The sequence below is a fragment of the Capra hircus genome, chromosome 1 (genome assembly GCF_001704415.2).
Source record: "Capra hircus breed San Clemente chromosome 1, ASM170441v1, whole genome shotgun sequence".
NCBI lineage: Eukaryota > Metazoa > Chordata > Mammalia > Artiodactyla > Bovidae > Capra > Capra hircus.
This window is the reverse complement of record NC_030808.1, coordinates 45555307-45580138: the sequence shown is the minus strand read 5'-3', so window position 1 is coordinate 45580138 and position 24832 is coordinate 45555307. Positions and strand designations below refer to the sequence as shown.

At 35.5% G+C, this 24832-nt stretch overlaps 2 protein-coding genes across 5 annotated transcripts in view; both read left to right on the top strand.

Annotated features, from left to right (window-relative positions):
- Positions 1-19282, top strand: part of SENP7 (SUMO1/sentrin specific peptidase 7) — a 148786-nt gene extending 129504 nt beyond the window's left edge. For all 4 annotated transcript variants that reach the window (XM_013975109.2, XM_018060636.1, XM_005674864.3 and 1 more), the window contains 8 exons: positions 3820-3942; positions 8744-8836; positions 9476-9600; positions 10584-10636; positions 14476-14519; positions 14611-14679; positions 15254-15404; positions 17464-19282. In XM_013975109.2, the coding sequence (XP_013830563.2) occupies positions 3820-3942; positions 8744-8836; positions 9476-9600; positions 10584-10636; positions 14476-14519; positions 14611-14679; positions 15254-15404; positions 17464-17601 (796 nt within the window). In that variant the 3' untranslated portion in view covers positions 17602-19282. The remainder of the gene's footprint in view (positions 1-3819; positions 3943-8743; positions 8837-9475; positions 9601-10583; positions 10637-14475; positions 14520-14610; positions 14680-15253; positions 15405-17463) is intronic.
- The window catches only part of IMPG2 (interphotoreceptor matrix proteoglycan 2), a 73468-nt gene continuing 68933 nt past the window's right edge, over positions 20298-24832 (top strand). Inside the window, exons 1-2 of the mRNA XM_018060357.1 lie at positions 20298-20590; positions 21044-21295. Coding sequence (XP_017915846.1) covers positions 20410-20590; positions 21044-21295 — 433 coding nt within the window. The 5' untranslated portion in view covers positions 20298-20409. The remainder of the gene's footprint in view (positions 20591-21043; positions 21296-24832) is intronic.

Sequence of the window (24832 nt, the reverse complement as noted above, 5' to 3'; positions counted from 1 at the left end):
GTTTCCTGGATGTGCTGTGAGAGCACTATCTCAGATGTGCCATATGTCTCCTCTGGAGAGCTGATCTCAGGCTGCGACCCTCCTGGTGGCTGTCAACCATCCAGGATCTCAGGAAAACTTGGTTAGCAGCTAGGAGCCTGCTCACAGTTTGGCGGAAGGTGCCATCTCTGGGGTTTAGATTGCAGCAGCCCCTTGCCTTCCAGCTCTGGGCTGTCTTTCTGCCTCCGGGCGGGGAGGGGCCTGTATGCAGCCAGCTATCTCTCCTTTGGTATTCACTCAGTCCTTTGTTCTGTCAGCAGGCCAGCCTGTGCCTTAGGTTGTTAGGTTAGAGCCTTTTGCGGGAAAGTTCCTTTTCCACAGTTGCGGTTAGGCTTGTATTCTGTGGGTTTTCTTTTTTCTCTCCTGGTTATGTTGCCTTCTGAGATTCCAAAACTCCCTACAGACCCACCTGTGAGAAATCTGTATGCAGGTCAAGAAACAACATTTAGAACTGGACATGGAAAAACAGACTGGTTCCAGATCGGGAAAGGAATACATCAAGACTGTATATTGTCATCCTGCTTATTTAACTTATATGCAGAGGACATCAGCAAAATGCTGGGCTGGATGAAGCACAATGTGGAATCAAGCTTGCTGGGAGAAATATCAATAACCTCAGATATGCCGGTGACACTACCCTTATGGCAGAAAGGGAAGAAGAACTAAAGAGCCTCTTGATGAAAGTGAAAGAGGAGAGTGAAAAAGTTGGCTTAAAACTCAACATTCAGAAAACGAAGATCATGGCATCTGGTCCCATCACTTCGTGGCAAATAGATGGGGAGACAAGGAAACAGTGACAGACTTTATTTTTCTGGGCTCCAAAATCACTGCAGATGGTGACTGCAGCCATGAAATTAAAAGATGCTTGCTCCTTGGAAGAAAAGCTATGACCAACCTAGACAGCATATTAAAAAGCAGAGACATTACTTTACCAACAAAGGTCTGTCTAGCCAAAGCTATGGTTTTTCTAATAGTCATGTATGCATGTGAGAGCTGAAGTATAAAGAAGCCTGAGTGCCAAAGAATTGATGCTTTTTAACTGTGGTGTTGGAGAAGCCTCTTGAGAGTCCCTTGAACTGCAAGGAGATCTAACCAGTCCATCCTAAAGGAGATCAGTCCTGAATATTCATTGGAAGGACTGATGTTGAAGCTGAAACTCCAATACTTTGGCCACCTGATGCGAAGAACTAACTCATTTGAAAAGACCTTGATGCTGGGAAAGATTAAAGGTGGGAGGAGAGGGGGACGACAAAGGAAAAGATGGTTGGATGGCATCACCAATGCGATGGACATGAGTTTGTGTAGGCTCTGGGAGTTGGTGATGGACACGGAATCCTGGTGTGCTACAGTCCATGGGGTTGCAAAGAGTCAGACATGACTGAGAGACTGAACTGAACTGATTTGTAAACAGTTCATTGGTTTTAAACTCTTGCTTTTTAAGATTTATTAGATAAGACCAACAGATTAATCCGTACTACTGAGGAAAGACCCTTCTGAATACTGTACTCAGTTTCTCATGAATTATGAGGTTTTCCAGCCTGGCTGGTAGCAACAGGCAGTATTCCTGCAATCTGCATGGATGCTGGGTACCATTCTCTCTACTTTTTCAGATAGTTCTTTTTACAGTCTTAAGTGTCTTCCTTTTGTACATGCAGTGATCAGTATTCTGCTAAATTCTTGAGGAGAATGTTCTGCATATGTTTGGAGTTTTCTGTCTATACTGCTTTTTCCTTTCCAGTATTCTGATCTGCAAACTCTTGCTGCGTTAGCAGCAAGAGTCTTTTCTGACTCTCAGCATCTCCTAAACTCAGGGAGTCTACATCTTTCACCTGGGTTATTCCTTTCTGTGTTGTAATCTGAAATGTATCAAGGCAGTAAGCTGAGGCATTTATGGAGCTCACCATCTCTCAAGGGTCAGTATTCTTTGCTGCTGATGTGCAGTGTTTTAAAAACTATTGCTCCATGTATTCTGTTTGATTTTTTTGCTTGTTTCAAATAGGAGTGTAAATCTGATCCTTCTTATTCCATCTGGGCTGGAAGTGAAGTTTCCATTATCACTGACTCTTTACCCTCTTCTATATACTCAGTTGTCCGAGTAGTAGATTTGGTCTCTCAAATTCATTTATCTTTCTTCTGTCATCGATCTTTTTAGTATACTTATCTTTCTAAATTAATTTTTTATATCCTTTGTCTTTGTTTTCTCATCTGTTAAGTATATCATTACCACTATTATTATTCATAAGTGCAATTTATGAATGCAGTTCTTCATGAATGCAATTCTCATTAGAAATTTTATTAATTTCTTATTACCTGTCAAAGTGAGTTCAGTCAAGCATTTGAGTGTTTTGATAATATGACCCTAATCTGTCTTTTCTGCCATTTACTAATAACCCTGTGCCTATTGCATAGTCCAGCAAAATTAAATTATAAACAGTCTACTAAACAAAGCCCATTCCTTAGTCAATCTTCTGCCTTAATGCCCTGTTGCTCTTCCTTCATGGAATATTCTCCTCTTTATGCTAACGTGTTAAAATTTTATTCCCCTTTGAAATTTTACTCCCCTTCCTCACAAGTGTTACCTTCTTGAAAACCTTTTCTGATTAAACAGGTATTATTAACTCTCATAATACCTTTTTTGTATCTCTTTTATGGTTCATATAATATTTTGCCTTATTTTAAAGTTATTGGTGACATTATGATGATTTTTCCTTCTAAAGGTTGAGCATCTTACATCTTACTAAGTTTTGTATCCCTAAGTAGTATCAAATTTATATTTTGTGAGATATATTAGATCATCTTTGGTGTTAATTTTAATATATTTTATTGGAAGTAATTACTAAAACTTTATTTATAATTTGATTCCAAGAGTATTTTTCTATACTTCTTTTTCACTGAGGTGCCTGTATCTCTGTCTCTTTGAATTCTTTTCAGAGGGGATCCTATGTTAATTTTTTAAACTACTTCCTAATTATTTTTAAAATTGATGAATAGCTTTCAAGTAGGAAAGTGCACAAATTTTAAGTGTACAGCTCATGAATGTTCACATATATGTGTACCCATGTCATCATCATTCAGATTACGATAAAAGAATGCTTGAAGCACACCAAAGGCATTCTTTGTTTCTCCTTTCACACAGTATATGCTCTGCATGACCACATTAAAAAAAATTCAAGCTGAGTTTGTCTTTTATGCTTTTTTAAAAAAAGCAATTGCAAGGTCATTTTTGAACATTTTTAAACTATTAACAATACCAGAGTTCTCTAAATATGAGAGATTTAATCACTAAGTGATTGAAATATAAGCTTGTGTTGAATTGTTTTGTATGGAAATGGACTAAGGATTTAGCAATTAGTTGTATCTCAAGAGTTATTAAAGTTTCTCTAATTTATTTAGGAATGTCATGGTTTCAGTTTTATATGTGATTGTATGATTTGATTAATATTTCCTTTTTACCCTCACTTTTCTGGGGCCAAGAACTTGTTTTTTCCCCCTCTTATTTAATGTTGCTAGTATAAATACCATACTTAGCTCATACTAGGAAATTAAGAAATACGTGTTAAGAAATGAATGAGAAAATGGAAAATTTCTGCTTTAATTGATCTTGATAGAAGATAAGATAGTTAAAGAACAACAAAAAAATTTGAAATGAGTGCAAACTGCAAGATTTCCTTGACTCTAATTGGACATATAAATGAAGATTTTCAGAACTCATAAAATAATTGGAGGAAAACCAGGTAAAATCGAAAAATAACTTACTTTTGTGGTGGTGTTACTTTATAGGTATCTTATATTGGAGAAGGCATCAGATGAACTTGTTGAACGAAGTCATATTTTTAGTAGCTTTTTCTACAAATGCTTGACAAGAAAGGAAAATAATTTAACAGAAGATAATCCAAATCTTTCGTAAGTCAGTCTTCCAATATACTTAAGTTTTAAGAGGAAAGCATTATTATTATTATTATTATTATTTTTTTAATTTAAAAATCTTTAATTCTTACATGTGTTCCCAAACATGAACCCCCCTCCCACCTTCCTCCCCATAACATCTCTGTGGGTCATCCCCATGCACCAGCCCCAAGCATGCTGTATCCTGCGTCAGACACAGACTGGCGATTCAATTCTTACATGATAGTATACATGTTAGAATGCCATTCTCCCAAATCATCCCACCCTCTCCCTCTCCCTCTGAGTCCAAAAGTCTGTTATACACAGCTGTGTCTTTTTTCCTGTCCTGCATACAGGGTCGTCATTGCCATCTTTCTAAATTCCATATATATGTGTTAGTATACTGCATTGGTGCTTTGATGCTCCTAGCAAACTACCTTCTTACTGTATTTCCTAGAGTGAGCAGTGTTGCCACTTGTGCATGTCCTGGGCCTGTCTGTTCTGAAAGACATTTCTCACCCTTCCAGTGTTCTGTTCCTCATCACAGAGAGGCTTACTCTTGCAGGTTGCATTTCCAAATGTACTGTTGGGAATATTGGAGGTTGGATGGCAAGGAAAGATGTTAGGATGTTTCTTCCTTACCCTCTTTGCCTTGGTTAGTTATTTTGGTAGTGATTCTAGTTCATTTGTGGGCCCTTCTTTCACTGGACAGACCTGGGCTCTTCTTTCGGGACAGGCAGAGCTCTAACTTCTGTCTGGAGCCACTAATTCTTCACTCTCCCCTTCAGCATTGGGTGTAGCATTGTCCTACTATGCCCAGCTCTAGTTGCCTCATTGATTGCCTTTTGTGGCTTTGCACTTTTTCTGTCACCGCTGTAGCCAATAATTTGCATTACATTTTATCTGTCTTAAGTATATATGAAGATTTATGTTTTCCTGTTTGGACTCTCACTAACATACTACTATTTAATTAAACTGAGGTGACATTATAAAAAATACTATGTCTGTCCCCACAATTTAGCTGAATTTCTGTCCAAGTATTTTTTTTGATTAATTCCAAAACTTATAGAGCAGTGGTTCAGTTCAGTCACTCAGTTGTGTCCGACTCCCTCAGACCCCATGGACTGCAGCACACCAGGCTTCCCTGTCCATTACCAACTCCCAGAGTCTACCCAAACTCATGTCCATTGAGTCAGTGATGCCATCCAACCATGTCATCCTCTGTCATCCCCTTCTCCTCCCACCTTCAATCTTTCCCAGCATCAGGGTCTGAGCAGTGGTTAGGGACAGGCAAAAAAGAAGGAGGAGTGATTTTTTTAATCTTAGCAGTAACTTGAATAGTTGTGAGCAGAGAGCCATTTCATCTTTCTCCCCACCCCTAATACTCTGTGTGATAATCTGTGTGGTAGGTGTATGATAAAATTAAGAGTTTCTATTTTTTTAAAAAAGTTAATGTAAACAGCTGTCTACCACTTTACAAGGTACATTTTTGTACATTATTTCTTCCCAAAACAGTGCTTTTAGATATGTAAGGCATTTTTCAGATGAGGAAGCAGGCCAATGAAGATTGTCAGAATTCTGATAAAGTGACAGAACTGATGGTACTTAAATCTTTATCTTTTAACCGTTAGTCCAGAGATGTTTTTGTTTTACTTGATGGCCTTCAATAAGATGGCTGTGAGAGTTGTTTCATCCCTTTAAAATAATAGAAGCAATAAGCAACTAAAAAGATGATTAAATGGGTAAACTGAGTTTGTTGTGTTTTTGGAGAAAAAGAATAGCAATAGAGAGAGAATTAACATTTATTGAGTACCTGCTTGGAACCAGCGCAGTGAACATAAGGTTATTGTTTGATTCTACAATAGTCTTATGAGATAAATGGCCATTGTTGTGAACTGAAACTTAAAAAAGTTAGATAAGTTATCAGAAGTTGGATATAACTTTCCAATTTCAAAGTTCAAGCTCTTTCTCTTATTTATAGTATTGCAGCTGTATAATTTATCGTCTAAATTGAAACACTTAAGTGAGTAAAAGGAGGATCTATTAATAGCTACTCTGGACAACCTGTCTATATTGGTTGTATACCTAGATAAACTGGAATGTGTGGTCATCCGTATTTTGAGTGTCTTTATAGGTTTGAAATCTGTGCTGGTAGACAAGGCCTTCCAGGATCAACTAAGGAGAAAATCACAGTATGAAAATATTCCTTATAGTTAGGGCTAACGGAGGGGAATATGTGGAAGGGGAGGATGTAGTAAACAAATTAGATATTTAACATTTCTCATGCCCTCCTCTTTTATTTTATGTGTATAGAAATTGTAAGGCACCCTACACTTAATCCCACATTTTGTGTTAAGATTACTAGTCAGTGTGGAGATTATGCAGTTGGCATACCTACCTAGAAACTGAGGAAATGAAAAGGTAGATTCTGCTGTATTGAAATTTTTTTTTGATTAAAAAATTAGAAAAAACTTAGATGTTATATGCCTGATCATATATAAACATAAGACAAAACTAAGTTAGATGAATGACTTCTTCCAGGGTAAGATAGATATTACATGTATCTTATGCATAATATATCTTCATATACACATACCCATATACATATGAACACATACATACATATACACCCACCAACACTCATACTAATGGTTGGCCAGTGTGTATATAGTTAGTATTTACACAAAGAATCCCTATAAATTGACTTAAAAAAAAAAAAAGAATGCAGAAACAAACTTGCGAGGGATACAAACCATAATTTATGGGCAGTGAATCCTACAGGAAGCTCAAGCTATTAATGTTAAGAAATAGCAGACTAAATGATAAACACAGTCATTGCTGTGGTTTGTGAGATTCAGCAAGATCCACTCCTGTCCATCTCCCTAAACTCATCTCATGACATTCTCTCCCTTCATTTACTATACTTCAGCTCAGCCTGCCTCCTTCTAGTTTTTGAATATGCTAAGCTCTTTGCTGTTTTCTGACAGAAATTTCTTCTCCTGGCACTTTTTTTTTTTTTCCCCTCTCCTGGTACTTTTTAGTTTATTTTAAAACTATTTCTAATAATTTTTATGTTTGTTTTTTTCTTTTCAGTTTCCCATTCTAAAATATAAGCTCCATAAGGTCAGGGATGGCATCTGTCTTTTTTTCTACTCTACCTGGTACATTTTGCTCAGTTCTTAGAACATACTAAGAACTCAAAACAAAAGATAATAATGTATGTTATTGAACAGGGAGTGAACTGTTAGACATTTAATTGAGAATTTTCCAGTTAGTTAGGAACAGAGAGTAAGAGATTATATTGTGGCCCTATATTCCCTCTTATCATCCTTGCTCCATCCACTGTCTGACGTATTCCCAGTGACGTAAGGTTAGCATAATCAGGAAATTTGTCAAACACCAACATAAAACAAAAGAAAACCAGCTGTCTCTTTTAAGATTTTTCAAATGGAAAACAAAGAGATTCTGCACTAGGTAAAAATGATTATTTATAATCGTAATGGTTGGATCACTTTGAAATAAGAAAATTGGTAAACATATGACTCATTATTTTACAAAGTTGTTCTGTTGCATAGTGTCTGATTCCTACCACATCTTTTAGCCTGTTCTAGATTCCATTTTACTCCCAACATCTACTCCTGTGAGTTTGGTTAGATATTCTCATGGACAGGGATAGAGCAAAGATGTCTGTTTCCTGTGTTACTTGGTACATAAATATGTAAGAACAAACCATGGTTTGTTTAATTTTCTAACTAAAAAGAGGTCCTTCCTGGGACTGAACCAAATGTCATACCATAACCTCCTTTATGCAACTATGAAATGCCATCCCTTTCCTAGAACCTTTTTTGACATCCAAACTTGGTTTGATATCTTCCTTCTTTAACTCCCTGATGACATAAAGAAAAGGAACTATTATTCGTGTGTCCCAACCTTTTTCTTGATGGTTTTCTTAGATGCCATAACCATAATTCATTTGTATCCCTTATGAAACTTCCATTTTAGTTATTTGTTGTAGTTTTTTTTTTCTGTCTTCATTATTTTGTAAATTCCTTTAGGGCAGTGTGAGTGATTTTCATTATTCTTAGGAATCCAGTATTTATCAAAGAAATAAAATAAAAGATGGATGGTGCATATGCTTAACTCATTGTCCTATGATGTTCTTTTTTTTTTTCTTTGATGTGGACCATTTCTAAAGAATTTATTGAATTTGTCACACTACTGCTTCTATTTTATGTTTTGGTTTTTTGGCCAGGAGGCATGTGGGATCTTAACTCCCAGACCAGGGATCGAACCTGCGTCCTCTGCATTGGAAAGCAAAGTCTTAACCACTGAACTGCCAGGGAATTCCTTGTCCTATAATATTTTTATAAATGAGATAAAGGAAGAAGAGTTTCATCTTTAAAAATTTAAGAATATATGCCTCATCCCTCCTCTTCCGTTAAGTTTTAGCAACTCCCTCATCACACATACAACATTTAGACAGTTTTGTTAAGGTTTAATGATAATATTTTATATCAGAATAAATAGGTATAGCTGTTCATGTTCAGTTGTTCAGACACTTTTAGAATCTCTAGAGCATTTTATGAATTGCTGCCTTTCTCTTATCCATTATTTTATGTTTATAAATAGTGGTCATATTTAAAAACAGCCAGATGTTAATAAAAGCACATTTTCCAGTCTGTTAAATATTATGTATCTTGAAGAAGATGGTTAAATAAACTAAAACTAGCATTTCTCAGTGTATAAAATGACTCTTGAAAATTTTATCTTAAATTTTGAATTTTTTGTCTACCAAATATATCTATCTTTTTATTCCCAGAATGGCTCAGAGAAGACATAAGAGAGTAAGAACATGGACTCGTCACATAAACATCTTTAACAAAGATTACATCTTTGTGCCTGTAAATGAGTCGTGAGTATTTCAGATTATTATTATTTTTTAATTGGAGCATGGAGAAAAGTACTTTGTGCATTTTTTAGATTAGTAATCAGTAAAAAAGTATGGGTATATCAATCAAGATGTTATGTTTAAATTTTTTTCTAAGGAAGTAGCTAAAGTAAATGAGATTATTTGTCTTGGATTTTGGTTTGATAGTGCTTATGTTGTATATAGTGAAAAAAATAAAATGACAAATGCCCACAAGACTATAATGACTGAGGCACAGAGTTTTTTTTTTTGGAGGTGAAGGGTACTCAAGAAAAGATTTTCTAAACAAAAAAGGAAAAGCATTCAGTGTGAATCTTCAAATATTTAAGAGAACAAACTCTTTAAGCACTAAAAGAAAAAAGATGATGCTGTAAGTCTGTTTATTTATTAAAGCAGATCCTCAGCAGGAAATATTAATTATATAAAAGTAAGTTTGAATTACTCAGATTTTACCCTAAGAAGTCTTAGTACTTTTTAAATTAGTTGTGAAATGTTTGTTCAGATACTATAGTGAACTTCTTCAGAATTAATATTTGTCATACCCACCTTCTCAGCTATCGTTCTAGAACATATTCTTCTGTATTGCTTAGATTTTGTGTTAAGATTATATTTCTTTTTCAACAGGTCTCACTGGTATCTTGCAGTCATTTGTTTTCCATGGTTAGAAGAAGTTGTGTATGAGGATTTTCCACAGACTATATCCCAGCACTCCCAGGCTGAGGAGTCCCACCATGACAGCAGAGCAATAGGTGATAAACTTAATGTGGATCATATTTTTAATAATGACGGCAAAAGTGAAATGATTTTAGAGAACAATATGAGGTTGAAAGATAGTATAGATAGTATAATTATTTCTTATTATTTAGTTTATTAGAAGAAATGTCTGAAATTTTCATGATACCCAGACTCATGTATAAACAAAATGTAATTTTCAAGTTATACTGTTATATCATAGCACTTTTTATAAAATATTCTTGCTAAGAATTCATATCATGTATCTTCGGGCATAACTTGAAATCTACCCTTTTTCTCTTTCTCTTGGTATAAATCAAGACTGGTCGTGTTGACACTTGTAATTTGACTAGGTAATATAGGGGTCTCTTTCCTCCATGATTTTTATGTTGCAACCCAGATAGATCTTAAGTAGGTAAATAAGCCTACTTTATTTGAGAAAAAAATCAAACTATATTTTATAGCTGTAGCCTAAGCAGCAAGCAGAATTAATATTAGTCATTAACATTAATACTAGCCGAAGCCTGTATCTTTCGTGGGAAAAGAAAAACTGAAAAATTTAGTAACTGATTATTTTCAATTTTGTCTAATTCTCCTGTGCTGTAAAAGTGTGTTTATGCAACACCCTATGATCATATGTTGGAAGAATTATTACTAGACGAATTAATGGTCCTCTGCATTAAAACAGCAGAGATTTTGATAAATGAGCATTCTATGAAGGTTGTCTTTTTATAGGAAACTGAAATCTACCCAGCTAACTGGTATTTCAAGATTTGGTGGTAGGGTTTATGTATTGTCTCATGACAGCTAATTAAGCATTGTCTGTTTTAACTATCACTTGAATTTTTTTCTAATATTAACCATTAAAAAAAATTGAGTAGTTCCCAGGTATTTTTTTTTCCTTTAACTACTAGTGTGCATACACATTACAGTTTTTATCCCACTACTTTGTAGTAGACATAAAATAAACACACATAACTGCTTTGTTATTTCTAACTAGATAATGATCTACATACTTCTTCAGCACTGTCGTCAGGTACAGAAGATTCTCAAGTAAGTGTGTTTTTATAAATGTGAAGGGAGGAAAACTCATGAATATAACAATTCTCTCTCTCAAATAAGGCATAGCTAGGCAGGCTATGACAGATACAGGTGGACCATATGATTAAATTATGCTGATTTATGATTCTTTGATTTATTTTGTTGGTATAGGAAAGAGATCAAGGGAAATTGTCTTTCTTTTTGCATCTGTTTATCTTTAACTTCCTAGATTCATTTGTTTAGTAGTTTATCTGATCATCTTGGTCAGCTAATTTTCTAATTTCTGTGGGAAAATGTACTTTTATTCTTCATCATTTCATCAGTTTTTGCAATAATTGTTGTTCAATTGCTGTCATATCTGACTCTTTATGATCCTGTGGACTACAGCATGCCAGGCTTCCCTGTCCTTCACTATCTCCCAGACTTTGCTCAAATCCATGTCCATTGAGTTGGTGATACTATCCAACCATCTCATCCTCTGTTACCTCCTTCTCTTCCTGCCCTCAGTCTCTCCCAGCATCAGGGTCTTTTTCAGTGAGACAGCTCTTTGTATCAGTTGGTCAAAGTACTGGAGTTTCAGCTTCAGCATCAGTCCTCCAATCGATATTCAGGTTTGATTTCCTTTAGGATTGACTGGTTGGATCTCCTTGCAGTCCAGGGACTCTCAAGAGTCTTGTCCAACAACACAATTCAAGAGCATCAATTTTTCAGTGCTCAGCCTTCTTTGGGCTTCCCTTGTGGCTCAGCTGGTAAAGAATCCGCCTGCAATGTGGGAGACCTGGATTCGATCCCTGGGTTGGGAAGATCCCCTGGAGAAGGGAAAGGCTACCCACTCCAGTATTCTAGCCTAGAGAATTCCACGGACTGTATAGTTCATGGAGTTGCGAAGAGTCTGACACGACTGAGTGACTTTCACTTTCAGCCTTCTTTAAGTTCCTGCTCTCACATCTGTACATGACTGCTGGGAAAACCATAGCTTTTTGTCAGCAAAGTGTTGTCTCTGGTTTTAATACACTGTGTAGGTTTGTCTAGCTTTCCTTCCAAGGACCAAGTGTCTTTTCATGGCTGCAGTCACCATCCACAGGGATTTTGGAGCCTAAGAAAAGAAAATCTGGCACTGTTTCCACTTTTTCCTCTTCTGTTGCCATGAAGTGATGGGACCAGATGCCATGATCTTAGTTTTTTGACTGTTGAGTATAAAGCCAGCTTTTTTACTCTCCTCTTTCACCTACATCAAGAAGCTCTTTAGTTCTTCACTTTCTGCCATTAGAGTTGTATTATTTGCATATCTGAGGTTGTTGATATTTTTTCCTGACTGTCTTGATTCCAGCCTGTGATTCATCCAGTGCAGCATTTCATATGATGTATTCCTCATAGAAGTTAAATAAGCAGGGTGACAGTATACAGCCTTGACATACTCCTTTCCCAATTTTGAACCATTATGTTGTTCCATGTCCAGTTCTGACTGTTGCTTCTTGACCCTCATATGGGTTTCTCAGAAGACAGGTAAGGTGGTCTGGTATTCCCATGTCTTTAAGAATTTTCCATAGTCAAAGGCTTTTTGCATAGTCAATGAAGCAGAAGTGAATGTTTTTCTGGAATTCCATTGCTTTCTCTAAGATCCAACGAATGTTGGCAATTTGATCTCTGTTTCCTCTGCCTTCTCTAAATCCAGCTTGTACATATGGAAATTCTCAGTTCACATACTCCTGAAGCCTAGCTCAAAGGGTTTTGAGCATTACGTTCCTAGCATGTGAAATGAATGCAATTGTGTGATAGTTTGAACATCTTTGGCATTGCCCTTCTTTGGGATTGTGTTGAAAACTTGACTTTTTCCAGTCCTGTGGCTACTGCTGAGTTTTCCAAATTTGCTGACATATTGAGTGAGCACTTTAACAGCATCATCTTTTAGGGTTTGAAATAGCTCAACTGGAATTCCATCACCTCCACTAGCTTTGCTCATAGTAATGCTTCCTAAAGCCCACTTGACGTCACACTCCAGGTTTTCTGTTCCTAGGTGAGTGACCACACCATCATGGTTATACAGGCCATTAATCCAGGTCATTAAGACCTTTTTTTGTATAGTTCTGTGTATTCTTGCTGCTGCTCCTTAATCCCTTCTGCTTCTGTTAGGTCCTTACTCTGCCCATTGTTGCATGAAATGTTCTCTTGGTATCTCCAATTTTCTTGAAGAGATCGCTAGTCTTTCCCATTCTGTTGTTTCCCTTTATTTCTTTGTATTGGTTACATAAGAAAGCTTTCTTATCTCTCCTTAGTATTTTCTGGAACTCTGCATTCAGTTGGGTATATTTTTCTCTTTTCCTCTTGCCTTTTGCTTCACTTCTTTTCTCACCCTCCTCAGAAAACCACTTTGCCTTCTTGCATTTCTTTTTCTTTGGGATGGTTTTGGTCACCACCTCCTATACAATATTTTACATTCCACTTTCTATTTTTATAAATTGTTGGTAAAAATCATTCAAAGTAGACTCACAGTTAATCCATATGACTTCTGTGGCTAAGATAGTTACTGTTAACTTTTCTTCAAATGGAGCTCCAAACTGATATTTATGATCTAGATCTGGTATCTTAATTGATTAAGGTAGTCACCTAATTATTTTTTATACGTACAGATAGCAGTAGCCTTGCTGGCAAAGGCTTATGTCTTTATTGTCACTGGAACAGTGGGCAGAAGGAAGGTTTTCTTCTTTAATGTCACGGTGGCGGAATAGGGGAGTTTTTTCTTGCTTCTAGAGCCAGGTTTCCCAAATTGAGTTCTGTTTTAAGATGCATTTATGATAAAAAGGATTTTAAAGTCAGTTAAGCTGAGTAAATCCTGTGTTCTATTTCCCTCCTTGAGATTTACTGTTATATTAGCATAGTAAAGATAACTGAGAAGTTCTGCATATCAAAGAAAGTTTGACCTATTGATTCTTAAATTTATCAGCAAAAATAACAAAATACCCCATCTCTTTTCCTTGAAAGTGAAAGTGAAAAGTTGCTCAGTTGTGTCCAACTCTTTGCAACCCATAGACTATACCGTTCATGAAATTCTCCAGGCCAGAATACTGGAGTGGGTAGTCTTTCTCTGTTCCAGGGGATCTTCCCAACCCAGGGATCAAACCCAGGTCTCCCACATTGCAGGCGGATTCTTTACCAGCTGAGCCACAAGGGAAACCCTCTCTTGTCCCTTAATATACATTAATACTTTGCTTCTTGTGCTTCAAAGGGAAGAAGTCTGTCTCTACTGACTTCATTTACTGAGTTAAGAAAATGTGATTAAGGACAGATTCAATTAACTTGTTTATCTTTGTTTAAGATGGCAACTCTGAATACAAGTAATTTAAGTTCCAGTTTGTTTTTTAGGCTATTTTAAAGCTCCATAACTTCTTAAGGTCACATGTAAAAGCTTATGAACTCTTTCACCAGTGACAGAAAATAATAGACTTTAAAAATGAATTTGGCAAAAAAAAAAAAAAAAGAATTTGGCTTACTTGAGATGATGAAAGAAAGGTGAAGGTGAAGGTGAAGTCGCTTAGTCGTGTCCGACTCTTTGCAACCCCGTGGACTGTAACCTACTAGGCTTCTCCGTTCATGGGATTCTCCAGGCAAGAATACTGGAGTGGGTTGCCATTTCCTTCTCCAGGGGATCTTCCTGACCCAGGGATCAAACCCGGGTCTCCCACATTGGAGGCAGACGCTTTAACCTCTGAGCCACCAGGGAAGCCCGAGATGATGAAAAGAATTCTCATTTGAAATGTTAAAGTTATTTTAAACATTTTTTAAAATGACTGAAAATTTATTTATTCAAACTAGCTTTAATTTCAAAGTCATAAAAATTCATGTTATTTCAGAGTCCTGAGATGAATGTGACAGTACCAAAGAAAATGTGTAAAAGGTGCGTACATGCTGTAACATGTATTTCAGATATTTATGTTTACTTCATCTACAAATACTTACCTCTTGATTTCTTTCTTTGCTTTTCATAGGCCATGCATTCTCATACTAGATTCTTTGAAAGCTGCTTCTATACAAAACACAGTTCAGAATTTACGGGAGTAAGTAGTGATGATTTTACTATAATCTCAATAATTGGTAAGTTGCCTTAAGAATTACTTAAAAGATTAGATCAGAAGTTATATTTTATTATGTACTTAGGTGAGGTCTATAGATTTAATTAGTAATAACCCCATTATATATAAAATATTTCTCAAGGATTTACATCGAAAATAAATTTGAAATTCATATTCGCAATTGAACAAAAGTAACACTTTAGAAAAAAAACTCTTTCACATTCTTATTTTGTGTGTGTGTTGGTAATTTTAAAATTTGCTATAGGATCTGGAAAAAACTAGCAACTAAAGTTTGCTTTGTAAATATAAGTGACTTATGTTTTATGAGTTGTAAAAGTTGAGTTGTTGAAAAAAGTCTAGTTTTTAGTGTGAAACTCAGATGATTTTATTAGCATTTTTGAAGCCTCACAAGTTATAATTTGTGCTGTTAAGGTTTAAGTCTTTTGAAATGGGACTGGAGGCAACATATTTGGCAGCAGATGTTTTTACATCTTTGTGAAAGTTTACATAATAGTAAAGAAATTTCTATTCAAGTCACTCTACTTTTTGTTGATTTAAGGTATTTAGAGGTAGAATGGGAAGTTAAACGAAAAACTCATCGTGAATTCAGCAAAACAAACATGGTGGACCTGTGCCCTAAAGTTCCTAAACAAGATAATAGCAGTGATTGTGGTGTATATTTACTGCAATATGTGGAAAGCTTCTTTAAGGTATGTAAAGATATAAATAAATTTTTTATTCACAGTTACTAACATATAATCACAAATTACTGGGCAAGCAAAGAAGCAGGAAAATGTTAGAGGTAATCAAGAAAGAAAAAAAAAAAGGCGTAGAACCTTATATAACCCAAATATTGGAAATAAAAAGATAAGAACTTTAAAATAATTTGATTAATTTATTGGAGAAAATAGTCAAAGATGAACAAAATGGGTGAAAATGGAATCTGCTTTTAAAAAAAATGTTGAGTGGACATTCTAGAACTGAAAGTACATACTGATATATCTGAAATTAAGACTTATTGGATGAGTTTAATAGCACACTGAATACAGCAGAAGACAGGATTAGGGAACTTTAAAAAAAGGACACTAGAAAGTATCCCGCTGTAGCTAAGAAAGGAAAAAGAATGTAAAGAAGAGAGCAGCGCAAAAGAGACAAGTGTGGTACAGTCAAAAAGTCTAATTTACGTATAATTGGAATCACAGATGGATTCAAGGCAGAGAGAGAATAAGACAGACAAATTTGAAGAAAAATTTCAAGACCAAATACTTGTGTATTGAAGAATCTCAGAAAACCATCAGCTACATAAGTACAGTGACAAGAATGGGTATTATTTTCTAGCTTGTCAGAGATTCTGTAGGAACTGTAGCAACATTAAAAAGAGTTTTAAATAGCAAGGAATCACTCTTTTTTGTTTTTTTGAACTGTTAGCTTAATACTTCAGTTATAGCCAGTATTATTTATGAAGATGGCTGTAGAAACAGGGTGTTTTTAACCAGAGGCTTGTTTAGATAATCCTTAAATGTATTTTCAAAGCATGAAAGTTATAGTATGCAGGTATAACTTTTGGTATAATTGGGGAGAATTGATTATAGTAGAAGATGGTATACATTATGGAAACCACTAAATGTGTTATTATGGGTTTCTTTTTTCCTGTCTTATTCTACGCTGGAACTGCCTTATAGGATGACAATTCTGATTTTCTAATATTCTTTCCGAAGAGATTTGATTTTGTTTTCAGATTATCCGGAGTGTCTTATTACATAACATATTCTGAATCTGCTATATAATTCTACTTTATGTAGCCCCAGTCTGTAGAGTATACTTCTCATTTAGGTTGTAGCACCACTTAAAATTCCTAGGGGTTGGCAAACTCAAAAAGCTAAACCTTGTGTTTCACAGATTTGTGCACTAATGTAACAGACTGTGGGTGGAAGAAAATAGGTTTCAGGTTGATCACTCAAAACCTGTGGAACTTTGTAACTCGGCCTAAGAAAAACAACATTAATTCTTATAAAAATAGTTGCACAGTTAAATCTCCACTGACATACGCTCCTAGAATCACAGTCAGCCCATCATTTCAGCTTTAAACCCTGGGATTCTTAATTTCCTTTTTAATTAAGTCCTTCTTACATCTAGCTTCTAATAGTTTCATCAAATTTATAAACATGATCTAGGGTAGTCTTCAGCATTTATTTGTTTATTTTCTTGAAGACAGGCAGAATTGTCTTTGCAGTTGCAACTTCCTTGTTAAAATTAACATAATGGAAAATGAAGCAGTTCTTGAAACCATTAAATTGGCTATTTTCTTAGACTAAAAGAAGGTACTTCTGTGGAATTTTCTGTTTTTTATCTGAGATTCTTCATTTACTGCTGGCCTTTCTCTTTGTTTTAATACAAAATAGTAACATGTTGGAGAAGATTGTGTTCAAACCAACCTGACTTCTATGTTGTACTGAATCATTGTTTACTAATTCTGTTTGTACTAATTCACTTAAATGAATTGTAGCAGAACATATCGTGTTTAATTTTGATGTTCGAAAGTTAGCAGCTTAATGAAAATACTATGAAATTGATTGTGGTGATGGTTGTACAACTTTGAATATACTGAAAATCATTCAATTGAATACTTTAGGTGAATTGTATATGAATTATGTCTCACTAAAGCTGTTATTTTAAAAAGTTTGCGATTTCTCATTCCTTATAAAAATGAATTTTGAGCAGCTTTGAATTATACTGCTAAAGTGATTACATTGTCTTTTCTCTCACTAGGATCCTATTGTTAACTTTGAACTTCCAATTCATCTGGAGAAATGGTTCCCTCGTCATGTAATAAAGACCAAACGGGAAGATATTCGAGAGCTCATTTTGAAGCTTCATTTACAGCAACAGAAGGGCAGCAGCAGCTAGTTAATCTGTACAAACATGACACAGATGCTCTATACGATTACTGGAAAGCCGCTTACCAGCATTTGTGTTGGCCAGCTCACAGAGAAGAAAATAACTTGCAGTAGTTTTATAAGTCATTGTACATTATTTAAAATATATAAGATATATTATTAGAATTGTTGGGATCTCATAGATGGAGTGGAAATGAGGGTGATATAGATTAATGTATTAGATAGAAGTTAAAGTTTCATAAATATTTGATTCAAAATATTTCATAAATATTTTCTGATTAAATATGCTTGGATTATGCAATAGTGTATGTAATGTGGGAATGTTTTTGTAGATAATAAAGCTATGTGATCTGTACTTCCACATAACTGGGAGTTGAAGGGAGTTAGGTCCTCCCTGGTGCCAGCCCCAGTGCTTGTCAAATTTGTTGACAAGTCACATTATATTGTAGTTTTATTCTTTGCAGCTCAAGCATGCAGTATGAATACTGTGTATTTTTTTTAAAAAAAGAATTTAGTATCAAGGCTTCAGAAAATGCCATTTACGGCATCCCTTCTGTATAGCATAAGAGAAAACAATGTTAGGATGGTGACAAGAATTCACTCTTTCAAAGCGCAGCTTATTTTTCTCAGTTGCTAAATGGAACTGTTACTCTAATTGTTGTTTGTTTTGTTTCTTTTGCTGTCATGTGTGGGTATCTGAGAATTTAGTTTGTTCATTCAGAGTGAATTTGGAGCAAAAAATTTAGCTATCGCAAAAAATTGCATATGTAGCTCAACTTAGTTTATTTGAGATATAGCTATGTAAATATTGACTCCTATCCTACTCTGACATCCCAGAATATGTGTATAGTTTCTGTAAGTATAGAAGATAAAACTGGTGTCTTCATAACTTTAATTAAAAAATCCTCGAATTCTTATATACTAATTGTTAGGACTGAATACATAATTTTATAGCTCTGTTTACCCAGTATTTGTCTGCAAAAGCCAGATTGCTTTCACTGCTTTTATATTTTTCAATTGTAATTTCTAGAGACTTAAGAACCAGATGAAGCATACGTTTTTATTAAATGTTCTGACAGGTAACAGTCTTGAATTGATGTGATAATGATGATATTACATATGATTCAACTCTTTACAACCTTCTAATGTTATCAGGAATATTTTGAGGGGACAATTATATTGTATTTTCTCAGATAAGAAAATTTTTAAAATAATATTATTTTAATCTTCTATTTTAGGCATCTCTTAGATTTATGTTGTAACTGTATAGCAGTGAAGGAAAGGCAATTTAAGATGAAGCTAACAGCTGGGATGTTCTGTTTCAGAATCATGTGAATTGAGTTAAGCCTTAGTGTCCTTATGTTTGTGTCATCACCTTTTTATTGTTAAAGATATTTGTCCTTTGGAGAGTTCCTATAAAAATGGTTATAACTACATGTTTCATTCCCAGTTTCTTTGTTGGGGAGGGAACTTTTTTAGATGACTATTCATTGTTTTGTATATCTAATTTTGGGAAAACAAGTATATAATACATCTTATTGTGACTTCTTAACTTTTGTTTGTATGTTTTTCAAAGATACCACTGTCCCTTATCATGTTTTGAAGATTGTTTAAAATCCATTTTCGTAAATTCATATGGAAATAATGCTTTTAGAATACCAACATTTTATATTAAACATATTTCCAATTCATTAGGCTGAGGTGTAATTTTTTTCCTTATGAAAGGTGACTGATTTTTAGATATAAATTTTAAATTGTGTGATACTCAGTGCATGTCATATAATTGATGCTTAGATTAATTTTTCTTCTGTTTTAACAGGCATTTGGTAATTTTGATTGTTGGTTCAGGGAACATTTTTTGAGCATCTACTACTATCAGGAAATGTACAAGGTAGAAAAAAATGAATGACAGCTCTTATTCCTAGGTCATTTATAGTCTAATAGGAGCAATGAACACATGAACAGTTTCAGTATGCTTGTTTAAAAAAATCATGGTCTCTTTATCACTGGAGTGTGTTCAGCTTAGGGTATGTGTGTGAGTGTGATACTAAGAGCTGGTAGAGAGGTTGTAAGAGCGTTGTCAGTGGAAAGGGAAAGCCTTCTTAAAGAAGCTAATACTGTTTTTATTTCATAATTCTTGGGATAAAAAAACAAACTTGACTTTCTTTTTAAAGTCATAAGCCAATCACTTAACTAGGATATAGAAAAAGTTTAATACCTCTGTAATGCTTGCATTATCTCTATCATGAGTTATTTTTACTATTCCTGTTCTATTTTATAGATGAGGAAGGAGATAGAAGTGGTTACAGTGGAAGATTTTCAAGTTTTTAAATCAAGGAGGGACAGACAGTAGCTTATAAGACATGGATTTATTACAAACAGAAACAGCTCCAAGAAAACTGATTTTATTTTATATGTTGTTCTGTATTTCTGATGTAGACAAGTATAGTTGGTCTGGGCATTTTATGCTTCTAAATCAGTTGTAGAGAAAATCAGAGAATATGTGAATCTAACAGATTGAGAAAAATTGTAAAATTCTGAGTTGTATGTGTAACATTATTATTTTGGGGGAAACATTATTTTTATGTGGACTGCTTATTAAAGGCAAGTAGAGTGTTAGTAAAGAGCTTAGCTGACTAGATTAGAACAAAGAAATTGTCTCTTCCCATCTGTCCTAATTAGCTTATCTCTCCTGCTCTCATAGCATGTTAGTTATTTCAGAAAAGAAGGGAGAGGTACTTTGAAAGGATACCACTTTTATTCAGCTAATTTATAATGATTTTGGAATGGTTGTTAGTTCTCAAACATAAACTTATAAATGTTAGACTTCTTCTGTAACAGTTTGTTACTGGACATTTCAAGGCTTTTCAGTTACAGATTTTGGCCTCTCCTCCTCCTTTTGGTTTTGGCTCAAATGATTATGTTTCCTCATTTTGGGAAGATTTCTCTGTGTATTTTGATATTTGTCCTGATAGAAGGAAACCTTCCATCATTAACAGGTATTTAAAAATCTGTGTTACTTTTTAAATTTTTCTTTATATCTGTAGTATATATTCTCTAAAAACATTATTTGATATGATTGCTATAAGCAATTGAATCAAATATTACTCTATCAGTCTTTAATATTGCTTCATTTAAACTGTGTGTGATAATTTCTCCAATAATTCTGGTTTTCCTCTTCATTAATGTTTCTTGATTCAGACCTTACCTCTTCTTATTTCTTGTGTTGAAATTGAATATATACTTTGTTTCAATAACTCACAGTCTTGAAATAAAGAAGAGGAATTAAATGGAGAAAGAATTGAATACGTCACTTCTCTTGAAGCATATAGGTCTGTAATTTGAGCATTGAGTTAAAAATCCAGACATGGTACACATGTCATTTTTTTGTTTCCTCTCATTCTGTATCTTCATTCATTATCAGAAGTTTTGTTTATGCTTTCACTCTGTAGCACAAACCTACTTATCTTTAGAAGAGATCCAAGAACCCAAGGGTACAGTTTCTTTTCTCCAGACTGACTCAGAATCCACAGATTCTTCTCTATCTGCTAAGAAGAAACAACCTCTGGACAACAGAGAAACTGAGAGACATTGGTTGCTCAGAAGAAAGCGATCTACTTTATTTCCTAATGGTGTGAAAACTTGCCCAGATGAAAGTGTTACAGAGGCTGTGGCAAACCATGTGAAGTATTTTAAAGTCCGAGGTAAGCAAATATTCAAACCCTTGGGCTCCATGGTGAAACTCAAACGTAGTTCAAAAACAGTTGTTGTATTTCTTTACAATTCAAAATTCGTCTTATTTTGGATAGAGACTGAACCAAATATTATCTTTCTACTAACCATGGAAAATAGACTTACTAAGAATTTGGTGTTTATATAGCTTCAGAGAAAAGGTTGTTATTTTAAGAGAGGACATGGTTTAAAATCACTTAAGTACTTTATATCACTTATATGTAGAATGTAAAAAAAAATGGTACAAATGAACTTATTTACAAAATAGAGATAGAGTCACAGATGTAGAAAAAAACTTATGGTTACCATGGGGGAAAGATTGTTATTCATTCACTAAATCATGTCTGACTCCTTGCAGCTCAGTGGACTGCAGCATGCCAGGCTCCTTTGTCCTCCACTATCTCCTTGTTTGTTGAATCTGTGATGGTATCTTACCATCTCATCCTCTGTTGCCCCTTTTCCTTTTGCCTTCAATCTCTCCCAGCATCAGTCTTTTCCACTGAGCTGGCTCTTCACATTAGGTAGCCAAAGTATTGGAGCTTCAGCCTCAGCATCAGTCCTCCCAATGAATATTCAGGGTTGGTTTCCTTTAGGATTTCTAGTTTGATCTCCTTGCAGTCCAAGGGGCTCTCAAGAGTCTTCTCCAACACCACTGTTCAAAAGCATCAATTCTTCGGCCTTCTTTCTGGTCCAACTCTCACATCCGTACGTGACTACTGAAAAAAACCTGTAGTTTTGACCATACAGACCTTTGTTGGCAAAGTGATGCTTCTGCTTTTTAATATGCTGTCTAGGTTTGCCATGGGCTTCCCTGATAGCTCAATTGATAAAGAATTTGCCTGCAATGCAGGAGACCCTGGTTCGATTCATGGGTAGGGAAGATCTGCTGGCGAAAGGATAGGCTACCCACCTCTAGTATTCTTGGGCTTCCCTTGTGGCTCAGTTGGTAAAGAATCTGCCTGCAATGCGGGAGACCTGGGTTCAATCCCTGGGTTGGGAAGATCCCCTGGAGAAGGAAAGGGCTGCTCACTCCAGTATTCTAGCCTAGAGAATCTCATGGACTGTATAGTCCATGGGATCGCAAATAGTTGGACACGACTGAGTGACTTTCACTTCACTTCACTTCAGGTTTGCCATAGCTTTCCTTTCAAGGAACAAACGTCTTTTAATTTTATGGCTGCAGTCACCATCCACAGTGATTTTGGAGCCCAAGAAGAGAGAATCTATTTCTACTTCGACTTTTTCCTCTCCTTGATCTTATCTGATTGTATATTTAACCTCCTTTAAGAGGAAGTTCTCAGAGGTCTCTTTTTCCCGACTAGAACTATTTGCATACTGATTCAGAAACTCTAGTTAAAAGAATGATTTACATCTTGACAGCATTTGAAAAGATGAATTTTCTATACATCAACTTGGTTTACTTTGTGTTGTAGTACTTATGTAGCACAGTCTCAATTTCATGGGTGCATTTTACACACAGTTCAGTATGTCTTATTTTTTAAGCAAGAACTAAGAAATATTCTTATTGGCTGGTGGGTCCAAATACTGAAACCAGCAATAGTTTCAATAAAACGGTCATTGCTTCTACTTTTTCCCCATCTGTTTGCCATGAGGTGATGGGACCGAATACCATGATCTCAGTTTTTTTAATGTTTAGTTCAAACATTTGTTTGAACTTAGTTCAAACAGTAGTAGTTTTAAGCCAGCTTTTCCCCTCTCCTCTTTCACCCTCATGAAAGGCTCTTTAATTCCTCTTCATTTTCTGCCATTGGAGTAGCATCATCTACGTATCTGAGGTTGTTGATATTTCTCCTGGTAGCCTTGACTCCAGCTTGTGCTTCATCCAGCCTGGCATTTTGTGTGATGTACTCTGCATAGCAGTTAAATAAGCACGGTGACCGTATACAGCCTTGTTGTACTCCTTTCTCTCAATTTTGAATCATGTCCAGTTTTTCCATGTCCAGTTCTAAGTGTTTAAGTGTTGCTTCTTGTCCTGCATATAGGTCTCTCAGGAGACAGGTAAGGTGGTCTGGTATTCCCATCTCTTTAAGAATTTTCCAGTTTGTTGGGATTCACACAAAGGCTTTAGTGTAGTCAGTGAAGCAGAAGTAGATATTTTTCTGGGAAGGGAATGAATATTTCAACATAGGTCTTGATTTTGAAGAGATTTGGAAGAGGTAATTGGATTATGCTCCTAAAACCAATTGTTTAGACATTGTTTAGATCCATCACTGTTCAACGAAGGATTTTAGCTCTTTCCACTGAACTAATTCACTCTAATGGTTTGCTGAGTTTTTCCTTTCATACATAATTTAATATCAATTGCTGTTTGGTAGGAGAAGACAATGGCATCCCACTCTAGTATTCTTGCCTGGAAAATCCCATGGGTGGAGGAGCCTGGTAGGCTGCAGTCCATGGGGTTGCTGAGGGTCGGACATGACTGAGCGACTTCACTTTCACATTTCACTTTGCACTTTCATGCATTGGAGAAGGAAATGGCAACCCACTCCAGTGTTCTTGCCTGGAGAATCCCAGGGATGGGGGAGCCTGGTGGGCTGCCGTATATGGGGTCGCACAGAGTCGGACACAACTGAAGTGACTTAGCAGCAGCAGCAGCTGTGTGGTATAACACATTTGAAGAATATCTCCATTTAAGCAAGAAGCAACTGCACTCAACTTAATGACTTTTGAAATTAAGCAGAAATTTGGGGGTGCTTGGAGTAGGAAGTAATTAATAGTATCCTCCCTTCAAAAAATTGTATTAGTAGTTGGACCTTTTAAAATATAGCCTATAAACTGCGCATATTTAAAGTATATAGTCTGATTAGGTTTGACAAATGTATTTATCCTTAAATTCTCACTGCAATTAAGGTAATGAATTTTTCAGTTACCTCCAAACATTTTCTCAAGTGCCTTTATAATCCCTTCCTCCCTGAACACCTCCCTTGATCTAAGAGCTGAGGTAACCACTAACCTGCTTTCTATTACCAGGTATTGTTTGCATTTTCTACACTTATATATATAAATGTATTCATACTATGTACTCCCTTTTTCGTTTAGCTTCTTTTACTCAGTTTAATTGTTTTGAGACTCATCTGTGATTTTTTGATGTATCAATACTTTGTTACCATTTATTTTGGGGTATTATTACATTTTATGGATATACTGCATTTGGGGATATTTGGGTGGTTTTCAGTTATTGGTGATTATAGAGAAAGCGGTCATGAATGTTTGTGAAAAAGTTTTTTGTATGAACAATCTGCTTTCGTATCTGTTGGTTAATTGGAGTGGAATGGATGGATCACATGATAGTTCTATGTTTAACTTCTTAAGAAGTTGCCACAACTGTTTTCCAGTGTAGTTGTACCACCAGCGGTGTACTGGGACTCTGGTTTTTCCACATCTGTATAATGCTTGGTATAGTCAGTCTTTTTAAACTGTAACCATGCTAGTAGATGCAGCTTCCCTCATAGCTCCGTCGGTAAAGAATCTGACTGCAGTGCAGGAGA